At 37.9% G+C, this 16,617-nt stretch overlaps 1 protein-coding gene across 1 annotated transcript in view; it reads left to right on the top strand.

The window, feature by feature from the left end:
* Window positions 1-16,617, top strand: part of LOC109097032 (ephrin type-B receptor 3-like) — a 32,635-nt gene that overhangs the window by 1,389 nt on the left and 14,629 nt on the right. Inside the window, exons 2-10 of the mRNA XM_042717920.1 lie at window positions 3,010-3,074; window positions 4,815-5,099; window positions 6,153-6,540; window positions 10,055-10,210; window positions 11,051-11,386; window positions 12,626-12,750; window positions 13,139-13,295; window positions 14,254-14,362; window positions 16,107-16,159. Of these exons, the coding sequence (XP_042573854.1) occupies window positions 3,010-3,074; window positions 4,815-5,099; window positions 6,153-6,540; window positions 10,055-10,210; window positions 11,051-11,386; window positions 12,626-12,750; window positions 13,139-13,295; window positions 14,254-14,362; window positions 16,107-16,159 (1,674 nt within the window). The remainder of the gene's footprint in view (window positions 1-3,009; window positions 3,075-4,814; window positions 5,100-6,152; window positions 6,541-10,054; window positions 10,211-11,050; window positions 11,387-12,625; window positions 12,751-13,138; window positions 13,296-14,253; window positions 14,363-16,106; window positions 16,160-16,617) is intronic.

Below are 16,617 nucleotides of genomic sequence, written 5' to 3'. Positions count from 1 at the left end.
CTGGTGTGACACATTTCACCCTAAAGGCTTTTAAGTCACCCAGATAGTGATGATAGCAGCATCACTTCAGTGTAATTGCCACACATGATGATTGGCTTGCATGATCACAGCTGTTCAAAGGAATATATACTTGGTGAGAAAACGAAGTCGCTTCAAAGTAACAATGAATTTCGAAATTAAATAAATTTTTTGAAAACAGTGGGGAGGTGAAACGTGCCAATATTGAGCCTAGGTGTGGTGTCGGAAAAGCTATTGATACCTTTGAGGTTTGTTGACTTCACACTACATTCTTGTTAAGGACCCTTACGAATAGGTTACTGTCCCCTTCATATTTTCTAGCCCTGAAAATGTAAATAAATATATTTTTACATTTGTAAAATTTGTTGTGTGCATATTTAACAAAAATGCATACAAGCAATTAGTCTGTGTTTCTCCTTGTAATTTAATGCTTGAGAATTATTAATTTCATATTCAAAACAAATTGCAGCTTAGCAAAAACAAGATTGTTCCTTGTTACAAAATTACAGTCCCACCGCACGATTTTGTTTGGTATTATGCATAGCTGACTTCATTATGTACCTCGGTCATGTCCCGGTAATCCTTTACTACAGTGGAGCCAGATACTCCTTCACCTTGGCCATGACTACCTCGATTCTTCATCACTTTCAGTGTGAGGATCTCAATCGATAGTGTGTGTGTGTGAGAGAGAGAGAAGGTGTTTGACTCATAGGTCTAGTTTCCGAGCAGGTTTCTTAGCAGACTACATTAGTTACACTTCAAGTGGAGGTTAAGTGGGCCAAGCACCTCATGACAAGAGGAAAAGTGTAAAGCTGCATCCAGGGTCCCCTGTGTCAAGTCAGTCTATCTGTCAGAAGCCTTCCAGGCACTATGATGTCTAAAAATAGATGATTTGAACCTGTTTGTTAGTATCATTACTGTGGTCTAAAACAGGGTGACAGTTTTTGTCCTTACAGTTTTATTACGACACTTTCTTAATTTACAAGCACAGTCATCGAGCTACAGTGTTATTTATTTATTTTTTGCATTCCACTGCGCTGCTTTTCCATTGTTTTTCATAGCACTAGACAAGACACATTTTACCGCTGTGTATTGCATCTTTTGCAGTGTCTCGCACGGCACGAAAAAATGTCTCTGTACGTTGCTTTTGTACATTCCTCTACACTACATCTCTCACTGTTAAATGCAAAAACATTTTTTGTGTGAATGGCCCCTAATCTGTGTTTCCAAGTACATATGGCACAATGCATATGAATAATCAGTACAGATCAGTAGCATACCATGCTTGTGTTGCATCCATTGCACGTCAGTACTGTAAACTTACAACAGCAAGTCTAATTGCAGTCAGATTACCGTGTACACATTCTAGATGAAGCCAAGCTACAGTTGCATAAATCGGACTGTTAAGGTGAAGTCACATTGATGAAATGTTTGTGACCAGTTTAGCCCATATAGAATATACATGTGGAAATCTTTCATCATCATGTGAAATGTGGATTCCAGTTGAAATGACATGAAAAATCGCTGAAAAATTATAAATGTGAGCACACCTTTAGTCCAATTTTGCAAAAACTGGATTTGTATGTTTTCATTTGGACTAGAAGTCCATTCTTATCAATAACCGTAACTTTAAAGATGACTATAACGTTAACTATATTTCCGTCCGTCAATGCACAATAATATTCTGTTTATTCTAATAGCGCACTTCCGTTATGTCGTGCCGACTGAAATGCTCAAACTATTTAAAGTAAGGTAGATTCTGTTTGGCTGTTAATAGTTTATCATTTACCAACTAAAAACATAAAAACGTGTTTCCAACGATATTGTTCCTCTGTGTTGTTGTCATTGTGGTGCGAACTTCCTATTCTCATTGAATTAGAGTGATTATTAAAACTTTATAGTGTTAGTTATTGTTATAGCCATCATAATCGGTGAGAACATTCCTTAAAGCATTTACAGTCCAAAAGAAATCAAATATTGCATGTTAACATAATTAATTTAATAAAACAAATAAGCACTATTCTTATTTTACTCCTTACAACTACCACTAAAGGTTTGTTTTTCTTTATAGTCTTACGTTCTGATAATAGTGGAGGAACAAAAGATTTGAAAGAATAATGAGGCGTTTTGTACATCTGCTGACTGTACAAAACAAAGTTTCAAAGAACATCCTGTACACTCATTTGTGTGAAATAGACTGCGATGAGCTGCTTAGTGTAAAAATAAGTATCATGACGTTGTTTTCCACAATGCAGCCAAATGCACAGATGCAAAGAGCCTTAAGGAAAGACTGAATGCGGTCATAAGGAACTGATCAAAGCATCAAAAGAACTTCCTTCCAATTTTATGAATATTTCACAAGGCGAGATGCCCTTATAGGTTTTTCATCACACAATTAACTCTCTCTGTGATTTACAGCGCTGTAAAATCTGAGGTGTACAATCCACATAAACGCCATGTGTACGTTTGCCATATGCGTATTTGCCGGGGCCTTAATCAGCTAAGTTGATGTTCTGCTCTAAATATTCCACGGATTTGCTCGCAGATGTGTGCGTGTCACATTAATTTGAAGTGAGCGCTCGGCTTCAGCGAACACTGACTTACAAAGTGAATAAAACATTCGTATGTGCGGTTAATTTGTGGAAGCTGGCTCATGTAGTTTTGCTCCACTGATCGGAGTGTATTTAGAGAACAGTGAGCGCCTGGGATGCAGAATGTCACTGTGCTGCGAGCATCCCTGCGGTACGCAACAGGATCTGTTCTCAGATCAGCCACAGGCCAGAGCTGGAGTGGGTAGATAAATGGATCACATTATTAGTGTGTGGAGTGAAAACAGCGATTAGGCCTTCCGCAGACTATGCGGGGAATTCAAATGAGTGAAGTGCTTTGATATGTACCCGTTTAAATTACAGTTTTTAGTGCACTGATGCTCTGTTGTGTTTGGAATGGAGGCTGCTGTTGCCCGAGCCTCATTGATTGCTTGTTTTGCAGAGACTCTTATGGACAGCAGGTGGGCTACTACAGAGCTGGCGTGGACCACCTATCCAGAAAGCGGGGTGAGTTATAGCGTTTTCCTGTTTGTAATTGTCCAAAAGGGTGGATATTAATCAACCCATGCATTGACGAGACAAATGAAGGGTGGCCATTAACAAGAACGATCGCTCACAACCTCTCTGTTTGCAAGCAGCGGTTTATTTTACACTTGTGACTGGTGAAGAAATTAACCACAGCGAGTCTGACCTTAAGCCTGACACCCCCACCCAAATCCACTCGCTCCCGTAGTATGATTTGTCTTTGGAATGTGCATGTGAAGTCAGTCAATGGAAATGATGGGTTGCCATGGCAACAATCTTAAGCAGCTCAGCCCTTTCTGCAGGCTGGCGCTCGATGTCTGGCATCTCAAAAGCCGTGCATCATCATAAGTAATGTGTTCCTTCACACCTGGAGATAAACACATGCTACCCCTCACTGCGATGCCTCTTAATTGTGTTGTGAGAAGTTCAGGCAACCCAAATGTCACCTTTGAGAAAGCATTTCTATTTACCCTAACCACCGACATGAATTTAATTGAGCATTTGAGTCGTTTATTATTCCTACTTCCATTTAGTGCTGCTTTGTGGCACAACTTAGGTATTGTCTTAGTAACAATCCATAGATCCAGATCATTTTAGGATTTTTAGCTTTTGTGTGACACTGTGTCCTAACCAGACATGATGCAACACTTTTCCAATGATAATTTGTCAGTACATAGTAAACAAGAAATGTGGCATGATCTTTAAGTCAATCTGAAAATATGTTATGTTTATATACAACTCAATGACGAAGAATGTCTATGACTCAAAAATTGGCATGTGCCAAGTAAAAGTAATATTTTCTTAACTTGGAATACATGTGAGTGTACAAATCTCAAATGTTATTTTCATTTCAGTAATTTAAGGCAAAAAGGTAAACATTTTTGTATTAACAAATATGAATTATTAATTCAAGTGTACTTTTTGAGAGTCACACCACTTGACAATTTTACAACCAGAACCTTTCCTAAAAAAAGGTAAAATTACCTGACATTTGAAGAGACTCGTTGACACTGACACACATTTTTGAAGGTCCTCTCTGTGAGATAATTTTCTGTTTTTGTTGATTTTAGTTTCTGCATGTTGATTGCACCACATTTTTTTAATATATTAAAAAAATTGTGAAACAGTATTTTTTCCTAAAGAATAATAATACAAGAGTATGTCAAATGACTTAAAAAGGTTCTCTTTTCAAGAAAATGCAACGATTGATTGATTAATTGATTGATCGATTTATTGATTGATTGATTGATTGTTCATTATGTCAGGACAGTTGTATCATCCTGACATGTCTGACTCTATAATATTAAAATAAATTTGAATTCAAACATTTTTTAATAGAATTTATTTTTGCACAAATGAATAGATCCAGAGGCATGCAAAAGTGCTATGTCACTGACATATACAATTATGTGGAGAAATATGAACTGTCCTGTCATGGCCACAGATTATTAAGAGAAAAACTCAAGTTAACAGTGAAGATAGCTTTATTAAACTGCACCTGGTCAGGACACTGTTACAGTCTTTATATATGTATAAACTTTATATATTTAAAAAAAATTCACTACATAAAGAGTAAGGAAAGCCACAAGTTACAGCATCACTGGGTTTCATGCTCTGATAGTGTTACTGAAAGCAAACAACTCAATAAGACATTTTTCAATTGAACATTTCATTTCAAGAAATCATTGTGCAGTCAGTGACAGAGTTTTATGCCCTTCTCAGTGGGAGGAAGTGAGTGGATATGATGACCACTTGAGCCCCATCAGGACATACCAGGTCTGTAATGTACTGGAGCCCAATCAGAACAACTGGCTCCGGACAGACTTCATCCCTCGTCGAGGAGTCCTTCGAGTTTACGTGGAGCTCAAGTTCTCAGTGCGGGACTGTGGCAGTATTCCCAATATTCCCGGGTCTTGTAAGGAGACCTTTAATCTGTTCTACTATGAATCGGATGGAGACATGGCCACAGCAAGCAGCCCGCCATGGAGGGAGAACCCCTACGTAAAGGTCAGCCAGAATGATGACTTCTTTTAATTTAAGCCTTTGCATGATGAATTTACAATGTTGTGGTGATGGGTGCTGTCTTAACTATTTAACTGGGAATATAACAAATATTTAAAGAGATTGTCATCATTTACTCATGTCGTTCCAAACCTGTTTGACTTTTTCTTCTATATAACACAAAATAATATATGACCTTGGACCTGGAGTCTTAAGTGTCAGTTTTTCAAAATTGAGATTTATACATCACATGAAAGCTGAATAAATAAGCTTTCCATTGATATATGGTTTGTTAGAATAGGACATATTTGGCTGAGATACAATTATTTGAAAATCTGGAATCTGAGGGTGCAAACAAATCTAAATATTGAGAAAATCACCTTTTAAGTTGTCCAAATTAAGTTCTTAGCAATGCATATTACTAATCAAAAATGAAGTTTTGATATATTCACAGAAGGAAATTTACAAAATATCTTCATGGAACATGATCTTGACTTAATATACTAATGATTTTTGGCATAAAAGAAAAATCGATCATTTTGACCCATACAATGTATTTTTGCTATTGCTACAAATAAACCCCAGCGACTTAAAACTGCTTTTGTGCTCCAAGGTCACATATATTATATCAGTGTATATATGTCTGTTTAATGAACATCAGTGGTTATAGATGTGGTCACGTATTTATGGGCAAAATCATTTCATTTTAATAGGAAATAACACAAATGGAGTTTTTGCAAGAGGACAAAAGATTTTGCACAGATTTCACAACAGTTTTCAAGTTGATCATGTGGATTTGTTACGCTGACCATTGGAAAGCTGCTTAGTTCGAAAATGACTTTTCTGGTTCATACATTGCTACACTATTGACAATAGACAATGGACCCATGAAATTAAAAAAAATAAAATAAAATTCACCAAAGTGACCTTTAGAATTACTTGGGCTAGTAAATGATGACAGAATATTTGGCTCCCTTCTAGATGCATCTATGGAGAAATAAGTTCACATTCCTGTGATTGGACAAACATGTCTTCATTCTCTATCGTCTTTTGTCCCAGGTGGACACCATAGCCCCTGACGAGAGCTTCTCATTGCTGGAGTCCGGAATCGTCAACACCAAAGTACGGAGCTTCGGTCCTCTTTCCAAAGCTGGTTTCTACCTGGCCTTCCAGGACCTGGGCGCCTGCATGTCCCTCATCTCGGCCAGGGTTTTCTTTAAAAAGTGCTCCACCACCATTGCCAACTTCGCTGTCTTCCCCGAGACGGCCACTGGTGCCGAGGCCACCTCTCTGGTCATAGCCGCCGGAGCCTGTGTGCCAAACGCCATAGAAGAATCGGTCCCTCTAAAGCTGTACTGTAACGGAGATGGAGAATGGATGGTTCCCGTGGGAGCGTGCACCTGCATGCCGGGCTTTGAGCCGGCCAAGAAAGATACTCAGTGCCAGGGTAAGTGTTTGGCTTTTTAAATCAGAGGAAAGCGGATTCTGGTTAAAGCTTTTGAGTGTTTGCTGGCAGATGCTACAATATGGATTATAAAAATCTGTCTGAAGCAATGCAAAGGTTACTTGCAGGTCAGAGAGGTTTTATATTCTTTTTTATGCAGTCACTAGCAAAGCTAGTTTTTTGCACACACATAGCTTACACTGAATAACAAAACTACATTTTTCACATTAAGTAGCTTCTTCTTGACGTTCAAAGAATTTCTCTGGTAAGTTTTTTCATAATGTGAACTAGTGGTTTGCTATTTTTATTTTAAAAATGACTTTGTATTAACGTGGCTCCAAATAAATTTGAATTTTTAATTTTTCTATAAAGATACGTGACTGTTATGTATTATAAACATGTTCAGTTGCATATGTGGTTAACAATCGGAGTAATTCAGCTTTGACATCACTGGAATCAATTACATTTTAAAGTATAGTAAAATAGAAAACAAATGTAAAATTTTTGCTTTATTTTTATCAAATAAATGCAATCTCAGTAAGAATAAGATACTTAGTTAAAAAAAAATATTTTAAAAATTCTTATCAGCCTCAAAAATTTTAATTACAGTGTATATTTTATCAAATCTACACCACAACAATAAAATCCAAAGAAAACATAGCATTTTTCTTCATTTTTTTTTTAATCAATTTAGTATGCTTTCAAATATCACCAAAAGAAGGATTTGCAGATATGTCCACACAAAAGTCAACTCACAACACACATGTACAAAAATATAAATGGGAATCATTCTGTGAGTAGCCATATTGACTGTTTTTATGAAACCTTTATGGTGCTTCTTTTGTTCACTTGTGTTAAATGAATAGCCAACACATACTGTAGCATTTCTCTATTTGAATTCCATAGAAGAAAGAAAGTCATATGGCTTTGACGCAAGTAGTGTTATAAGACTATTATCTAATTGGATTTCTCTTTGCGTTCTGGGGTTAAAGGCCAAAACGGCTAATAGGATTTTTAGGTGAATATAAAAAGGCCAGAATTTAAGAGCTCAACGAGACTAGTATTGTCTGCCAGTCCAGAATCGGGAGAACAATGTGAGGATTCGCCCGTACTGATCCACAGTCTCCCCGCAGACCTTATCTGGGCTCAGCACAGAAGAGAGAGAGTCTCAGTAATGGGTGGAGGACTGCAGTGGTGTCAGAGAACAAAGCTGCCAACAGCGGCAGCCCACAGCTTCCACTGACACATCTGATAGGTTCCTAACAGAGCGATATACCAGAGACGGATAGTTCTGCAGAAGGCGAGACCAATTCTCAGACGCGAGTCTGGGAGAGTAATGGGGAAAATTAAAAGAGAGTCTACAGAGAGAGCGGGGGAGGAGAGAGAGGGAGTGCGAACGAATGATGAGGTGGGCTCCGAGTAATAAAATGTGAATTGGATAGGCCTCCTGGACTGTTCTCTGGGAAGGAACTGGTGGACAGAGGGGAACTTTCTTTGAGATTGCCAGTATGTGGTGGCTCATTTGTTTCCATCTGGTTGTTCAAGGTTAAGAGCTTGCCTTAAAGGACTGATAAATGACTCTCCCGGGCCGCGCTATACAGCCGTGAGATGCGCCGTGGCCAATGGAGAGTGCGTCTAATTTCCTTTATCACCTTCCAGCTTTAATCCGCAGGCCCACTGGCATACACACACACACACACACAGAAAGGAAACATGTTCTCTCTCTCTCTCTCTCTTCCAAAGCTCTTCCCGTCTCATTCTCGCGCTCGGTCTGAATGCGTAACTCCACGCGTGTTAAGGCTGAGAGCAGGGGCCACTCACTCGGATTTTCCACTGTCTTATTACACTTGCCGTGAAGCGATATGTGTCATGGGAGGAATACTGAAGATGATTTTTTATCTGCATTTGCTATAATTCACCTGCGGTGTCACATGCAGACATGCACAACTCTCGGCATGGTCCCCATTAACTGCAGTGTTTTGTGTGGAGATACGGGTGTGGTGGATTGTTTACAGGAAAAACAGAAAGCAGCCGATTCTTCAGCCAGACTGTTACATCAGCCATTTCCTTTCAAATGAAACGGACTGACTTTAGTGCATCATTATAGCACAGTTTGCCTCGACGGTGTGGTTAGAAAATGAACATTATCTGAGCTTGGGTGATTCATTCTTGGTATTAATGTTTTGAATTCTATTCTTAAGTGTCACTTTTTGCGATGGAAAAATATTTTATTATAGTATCTGATTTTACTTTGGATATAAAGTGGCGACACAATACTAAAAAAGTGTTATCCTTAAAAGAATATTCCAGATTCGATACAAGTTAAGCTCAATTAACATCTGATAATGTTAAGTACTCATTTTGAAATCATTTTGTCATCCATTTCAAAAAAGAAAGAAAAATGAAAAGTTGTGGTGCGACACACAATAGAAGCCCATTTCTGGAGGATTTAAAAGCAAGGCAAGTCACCTTAATCTGTTTATACAACAGAGATTGTTTCAAAGCAGCTTTGCAGTATAATAAACAGGAAAATAATGGAATCAATGATTCAAACTTCATCAAATACAAGACAAATCCAAATTCTGCTGTAAACAGCTCTGAATAGACAATAGTGTCATTATTCAGCTCCAATCTGTTCAGTGTTGATTTAAGCAGAAATGTGAAGCTTATAATATTAAACACATTAATTCTTCTGCTAAAACATGAGTATATTATCAGCTTTTTTTATTGTTTCAGGCATTATCTTGTCATGGCAATGAGGTTTCTGCATTTACAATGGAAGTGAATGGGGCCATTTTGCCAGATTCTGAAGCAGAAATGTGAAGTTTATAATATAAGAACACATTAATTCTTCTAGTATTATTTGAGCTGTAAAGTTGTTCTTGTAATTTTTATGGTTGTTTTATAGTTTTGTAGTCATGTTAGGCCAACCTGACAAAGCAAGTTGGGTTGTTTATTCAACCCAGCGTGATTGGCTGATTTTACCCATTCATGTTTACAATAATATTAAAATCTATGCATATTGCATAAAAAATATGCATTAGACCCAGCCACTGGGTAACACAAAAACTACCCAACACTTAATTAATTGGGTTAATTAATTAATTCTCCTGGTGGAATGACCTGCCAAACTCAATCCGAGCAGCTGAGTCCTAAAAACATATTTCTTCCATCTTTATTTGACCCTCTAACTCTAGCACTCTCTATTCTAATTCTATTTGATCTATTTGTTTTCTTTTTAAAAAAAAAAAAACTTGTATTGAACCTGTAATATTCCATTAAGGAGCCATATCTGTTTGGATTTGTTATGTAACCAAATGTATTTAGGTTGATTCAGTGATGATCAGTAATATTTTGGACTAAAAATAAATTAAATTAGAAGCATGTTTTAGGTTAGAATTTTTTTAGTGTACTATTAGTACTGTTAGTTCACATTTGTAAAAAAATGACAATAATAAAATAAATATAACTTGAAAATGACACGTTGTAACACACCGTTTTCTTTATGACCCTTTAGCGTGCACCCCAGGGACCTTCAAATCCAAACAGGGCGAGGGTTCTTGTATGATGTGCCCTTCCAACAGCCGGGCCAGCTCTAGGGCGTCCAGCATTTGCCCTTGTCAAAGCGGCTACTACCGTGCTGACAGCGACCCCCCTGATGCCGCCTGCACTAGTAAGTGATGATCATCAGTTGCACTTGTCAAATTAACATAGCTCCCACATTGTGTTAATGATATGTTGAAAAGGTCTGTCCCGTGCATTCAGGCCGTTTGATGTGGTGACTAATGACACAGGAAAGCGTGTTGATGAAAAGGTCACGATCGCTAATGTAACCCTGTCGGTTCTCAGTATCTAGCACATAAAGCGTGCGATTACAACCGGTTAGCTTCAGTGCTGTTGAATCTTGACACATGGATTTAATTGGAAATATCACATGAATTCACACATTGATGCAATGTGTTGCAAAATCCCCTAGTTGGAGAGCATTTTTTTCAGTGGCGGTCTTTTGAACGTTTTCTGGAAGCCTGAATGTTGTTTGTAATTTATGAATTCAAAAAACGGAATTGTGCTGGAGGTAAGCCCAAAAAAAGGAAAAAATATTTATTCCTTTTCAATAATTGTAAGCAAAGCTTCCAGTTCCTCAGGCAGTTGTGCTTTGAAAATCCAGCCTCTGGATTTAATTAGTTTACATCATGATTCACTGAGCAAGATTTGTTGGTTAGAAATTTGACCCTGACAATTTAACTATGGAGTGCATTGTAAATTAGACATTTTTGAAACAAATATGCAAGAATAATTAGATAATTTAACTAATGACAGCCTGACTTTAAAGCTCCAGATTTTTTCATTAGTCTTGGAATACTGTGTAGTGATCTGCAAAATGGTATTTTTTATTCCTGACTAAACATAGACCGTAGGGTATGTGCAGAAAATTTTTGCTCCAGGACATCATATTTGGCCTGTTAAATTATACATGTTTCAGGAGTGTAACTCTTTACCGTTGTCTTCCTAGCTGTTCCCTCGGCTCCATTAAACGTGATCTCCAGCGTGAACGAGACTTCAGTGTCACTGGAGTGGTCCGAGCCGCGGGATTTGGGCGGGAGAGGTGACGTGGTGTATAACGTGGTGTGTAAGAAGTGCCTGCACGATGGCGGGTCCTGTGCGCGGTGTGATGATAACGTGGAGGTGTCGCCGCGGCGGCTGGGTCTGGCCGAGAGGCAGGCGGCGGTGAGGAATCTACAGGCTCACACCCATTACAGCTTTGAGATCCAGGCTGTCAATGGGGTGTCCCCCAAGAGCCTATCCACTCCGCAATATGCCACTGTCAATATCACCACCAATCAAGCAGGTGAGAAATTCATTTTCAATTGTCTAATAAAACAGTAAACCACAAGAGACAGTTTAAACTGCACCAAACAGGTCAAATCACAGTAAAGCACAGGCTCAATGGCTTATCGTTTTTATAAAACATTGGCCAAGGGTCAATGACCAATAACAGTGTCCTCATCAGAAAATTAGAAAATCTTTTAAAGTTCTAAGAAATTTACTCTTTGAATTCATGTTGGCCTCATGTGGTTTGAATGTAAATTTTTTAATGTAAAGATGGCAAATGTAATGTGGTAAAAATTAAGAACTTTAAAAACTTTTTATTTTGCTTTATGTATTTATTATATTTATTTATATATATTTTATTTTATTTTATTTATTTTTATCATGAAAATCATGAATTATTTTTCAACAAATATCATGGGGGGATTCATACCATATCTGAACTAAGCTTGCCTTTCCATAAAAATGTATAATATAATATAATATAATATAATATAATATAATATAATATAATATAATATAATATAATATAATATAATATAATATAATATAATATAATATAATATAATATAATATATTTATTCATTCATTTTGCATGTTAGTCTCACCACATGACTATTACTTGGTGGCCAAAAGTTGTAATTATTAACAATAAAAAAAAAATTATTAAAGGTCATGTTAGACTACTTTCATATTTTGAGATTTTTAGATTTGGTGGAAAAAAATTTAATTATCAAAACATGTTCATCAGAGGTTGCATGTATGAATCTTTAAATAAATTAAAAAGAAATCATTGTCATTGCTATTGCCCCACAAGAATTATGATCAAAATGATCAGCAGATATTGTATTTTTAATTTTTCTGTTTATTACACACAGTAATCAGAATACACTATTATTGCATAGTTGGATTAATTCACTTAAAACAAAATCCTGTAAAGATTGATATGCAGGGTTTTCTCTTCAGATTTTTGTTTTATTTTAGTATTTGCATTACGTATTTTATTTCCCAACTGTCCGTTCTATCAGAACTGACTAGAGACCCTTTATGGGTCCAGACCCACCAGTAAAGACCCACCACTAAATATTGTAGAAACTTAATTTTCTGTAAAGTTGCTTTGCAATGATTTGTATCGTTAAAAGCGCTATACAAATAAACTTGAATTGAATTGAATTAAAGAGTCACGGCCTTAAATAATCTGATGTTATTCTAATAAAGTTATTCTGCTTTTTGTCTCTCCATCTCTGAACACCTCCAGCTCCATCAGCGGTCCCCACCGTCCACTTAATGCGGGCCACAGCGGGCACTCTCAGCCTCTCCTGGCTGCCCCCAGAGCGGCCCAATGGCGTGATCCTGGATTATGAGATCAAGTACCAGGAGAGGGTGAGGAACTGCTGTGCATCTAAATCACCCCGGACTGAAGAACTTTTGAACCCCAGCCAGATGACATTACACCAGGCACCCAGCATGGGTTTAACTGGCTTGAGCTCAAAGTAACCCTGGCTCGTCTTAAAGTGGAGTACAATGGAACAACAGATGGCCACTGGTCAAAACCCAATGGCTAATTCTAAAAAGAGTGAAGCTTAATTCGTATATAGGATTTACTTGCGGCAACGTGTTTGGATGACAGTTTTAGCCCAGGATTGTCTTTTCAAATAGTTTTAAGCCGCTAATTGCAGTGAAAACTGTTAACTAAACATTCACTCTAAGCATTCAATGACTCAAGAGTCTAGTTTCGGTCCTTTAATCTCTACGTGTTTCTGTTTCTCAGGGAGAGTCGTTCTCGCACACCGTCACTGCACAGCACACTTCTGCCAAAGTGGAGGGTTTAAAAGCTGGCACGGTGTACATCGTGCAGGTACGTGCTCGGACCGTAGCCGGTTACGGACGCTACAGCAGCCCGGTGGACTTCAGTACAAGTCTATATGGTAAGAACATAGACTTTTTCTTTCTTTTGCATCTGTTACAAAGATACTGAGTGGCTAAGTGCATTTTTTATATATGCCAAGCCATGTAAACTTACCATAGACTGTTTAAAAACATGGACGTAGTGTCCATGACGTCACCCGTAGATTCCTAAAGAGCATTTTTGAAGCTCAAAGTGGGCAGAGCGGGCTGTCGCCATCTTGGCAGTGGGTCACCACGCATCACTCCCGGTAATCAAAAATGGGCAAAAAGGCGGGAACTGGTTGCTGAAGCCACGCCCACCTAGCTCTACGGCAGTGTCAGCAGTGGCAATCCACCTGTCACTCAAGTGGCCACGCCCTTAATTATGCAGAACATTAAGGATTAATATAATTTAAACAGATGAAAAATTAGCCACACACACCAAAATAATTCATGAAGGACAAAATTAGCTATATAGACCAAAATAATTTTTTTGTACCAAGCTGTAAACATTTTTTTTTCTGATGTAAAGTTGGGCATTTTAACATGGGGAGTCTATGGGATTGACTCCCTTTTGCACCCAGCCTCTAACGGCCAGTTAACAAATTACAGTTTAAGTCACTTCCTTGTTGGCTTCACTAGAGAGAGAGAGAGCGGGAGGTTGCCGCTTGAAACTTACCCATAGGAAAAAAAATAATCACAAATGAGATCTGAATTGTTTATCCTTCAGTTAAAATCTCCTGCTTCATATATATTTCTCCTGATAGAAAGACCCCAAAGTCAAAGATTTCATTATGAATTGAAACATTTTGCATCAGATTCTTTCAAGGCTGTATGATCTGATGCCTTCCATATTCATTTATTAATGAATGAATCTTACCTTGTCAACAGCAACAGTCTATTTTTATTTTTCCTGATAGATTTAGAAAGAAACATCACTTATGAAGTGGAGTTTTGCATATTATTGGTATTCTAAATGTATTTCAATTCATCTGACAGATGACCCAGAGCGGTCAGTGCAGGACCTGTTGCCGCTCATTGTTGGCTCTGCCTCGGCTGGATTTGTGGTCATCCTCGCCATGGTGGTCATTGCTGTTGTTTGCCTTAAGTAAGTATTATTAATAAACACCCATACATGACTTAAAGGGGATGGTTATGCCATCATTTACCCACCCTCATGTTGTTCAAAACTAGATGATTTTCTTTCTTCTGTGGACCACAAAACAAGACATTTAAAAAAAATCCCACATTTTAATTTTATGGGTAATATTGATTAAAACATTCTTCAAAATATCAAAACATGAATCCATTTTGTAAAGTCAAAGAAATGCTATTGTGCATTTTTCCTTTTGCTTTTGGAGGAAATGGGAGCACAAAAATGATATTAGCTGTCATTCCTGCTCACCACTATAGAAGAACCAACCATGACAAATTATGTTTCTGAGAACCCTCCAAATGTGAAAAAGAAAAAGGTTCGTTCCAGTAGGAATCCATGCGATCAAGAGTTTTGCATGAGAGTGAAAAATTTCCCCATGCAGATTTTGCAACATATTCAAGTTGGTCACACGGATTCACCAGACTTACCGACCAAAAGCTGCTTGATTTGAAAATGAGCTTAGAATGCTACACTGTTGACAACAGACAATGGTTTTTTTGGCTTGCAAAACGTCCACGCCTTTAGACCAGGAACTTGTAGTAAGAAAGTAAACAGGGTCCATTTAGATTTCATGTTGATTTAGCAAAGAGCTATTTGTATTGTTTATCGTTTCAATGCCTCAGTACTTGGTGTCAAACAAACTCAATAGCCCAACAGCTAAATGTGATCAGATAGGGACTGCAAAACAGACTTCAAAGTGCATCTGACGTCGGATATTTATGAGACTCTCACAAGATGCTCATTTGAGGCCACTTCGCCCAGATCCGAGCAAAGACTGGGACATTGCCAATCACTCCAGAGACGGCAGACTGCCACTGTGTCTGTTTGACACATTCTTCTTGACTGTGACCGCCTTGTTGTGCCAAAGCGTCTCCTCCTCTCCGCTTCAAGCTCTTTCTTCTCTCTCATTCATGCCCTCTGCGCTAGTATCCTAATGTGTTCTTTGTGTATGTGTGTGTGCGCTGAAGCGTCATTCTTTTCCTTCTGACATTTAAATTGGAGATGAGATGCTAATTAGCAGCAGGCGTCATTGTTAGCACAGGTCAAGAGACAAAAGGAATCCCACAGATGGTGAATTCCAATAGGCCCCTTTGCTCCCATTCCCTTTCAAACACGCTACTTATGCAGAGTTAGCGAAACAAAGAGATCTTAATGAGAAGGCCGAGATTTAAATACACTGTTCACTGCCTTCAGATACTTGATACAGGCATGAACCCAGCACAGATTAGCATGTATGTTCTTGCGCCTGGTTATTTGTTCCTTGCTTAAGACTCAACCTATGATTTGGTGTTAATTGACTTACTGTTTTTGGGGGACATCCTACATTTTGGCTCATCTGAACCGTGTAATGGAGCGGTTCTGGTTTGAAGCGATGACGAGACAGTCTTGACGGTTGATCTTTCGTGCTGCTTGTTGTGGTGACCCAGCCTTTGAATCCTCCATGTACCATATTGCAATTCGGCGGAATGGCGAGAAATCATAGGCGTTTAGAAAGTGCATTACCTGCATAAGTTTAGATTGATAAAACTAGCTTTTCGTGCAATTTGAGAGACATAATTGATGATTGAAGCATATGAAATACCTAAAGCACTCAAATGTTCTCTTTCACAAAATGCCCCAGTTACTTTTTTTGTGCCTGTAGTGTGTAAATCCAGTCTAAAGCCAGACTCTCAGTGTGTGTATAATCTGGTTACAGACGGCAGCGTACTGGCTCTGAGCTGGAGTATACTGAAAAACTGCAGCAGTACGGTGAGTATATCTGCACTGTTTGCCAAAAACAGATTTCTTGCTGTACATATTTCTTGCTGTGGCAAGAGAAAGCTTATGGGGACAGCTTATAGTATCAAGATTAATTTCAACTTCTACACTGTTAAAATATTCATCATTTTAATAAGAAAATAATGCAAAAATGTTGCAAGAAAAATCGGTTAATTCGTTAAACGTAAGTATATACAGTGGTAAAATAACGGAACATAATTTTACTGTAAATATATGTTTTTGGATGTAAAAAAAGTATGTATTAGCATATAATTTAATGTCAAAATATACATCTGTATTTAACAAGAATACAGCAGAAAATTGAGTTTCTGGTAGTAAAAATTGTTATCTTATCATTTATAATGAAAAACAATAGTAAGTCCCTAATTGTATTGACACACTGGGCTGTATTACGTTTCCCTAAAATATTTAGAAAATTTTTCCTCTTA

Source organism: Cyprinus carpio, chromosome B2 (genome assembly GCF_018340385.1).
Source record: "Cyprinus carpio isolate SPL01 chromosome B2, ASM1834038v1, whole genome shotgun sequence".
Lineage (NCBI taxonomy): Eukaryota > Metazoa > Chordata > Actinopteri > Cypriniformes > Cyprinidae > Cyprinus > Cyprinus carpio.
The sequence above is the reverse complement of the archived record's forward strand: the minus strand, read 5'-3'. Positions and strand labels throughout refer to the sequence as shown.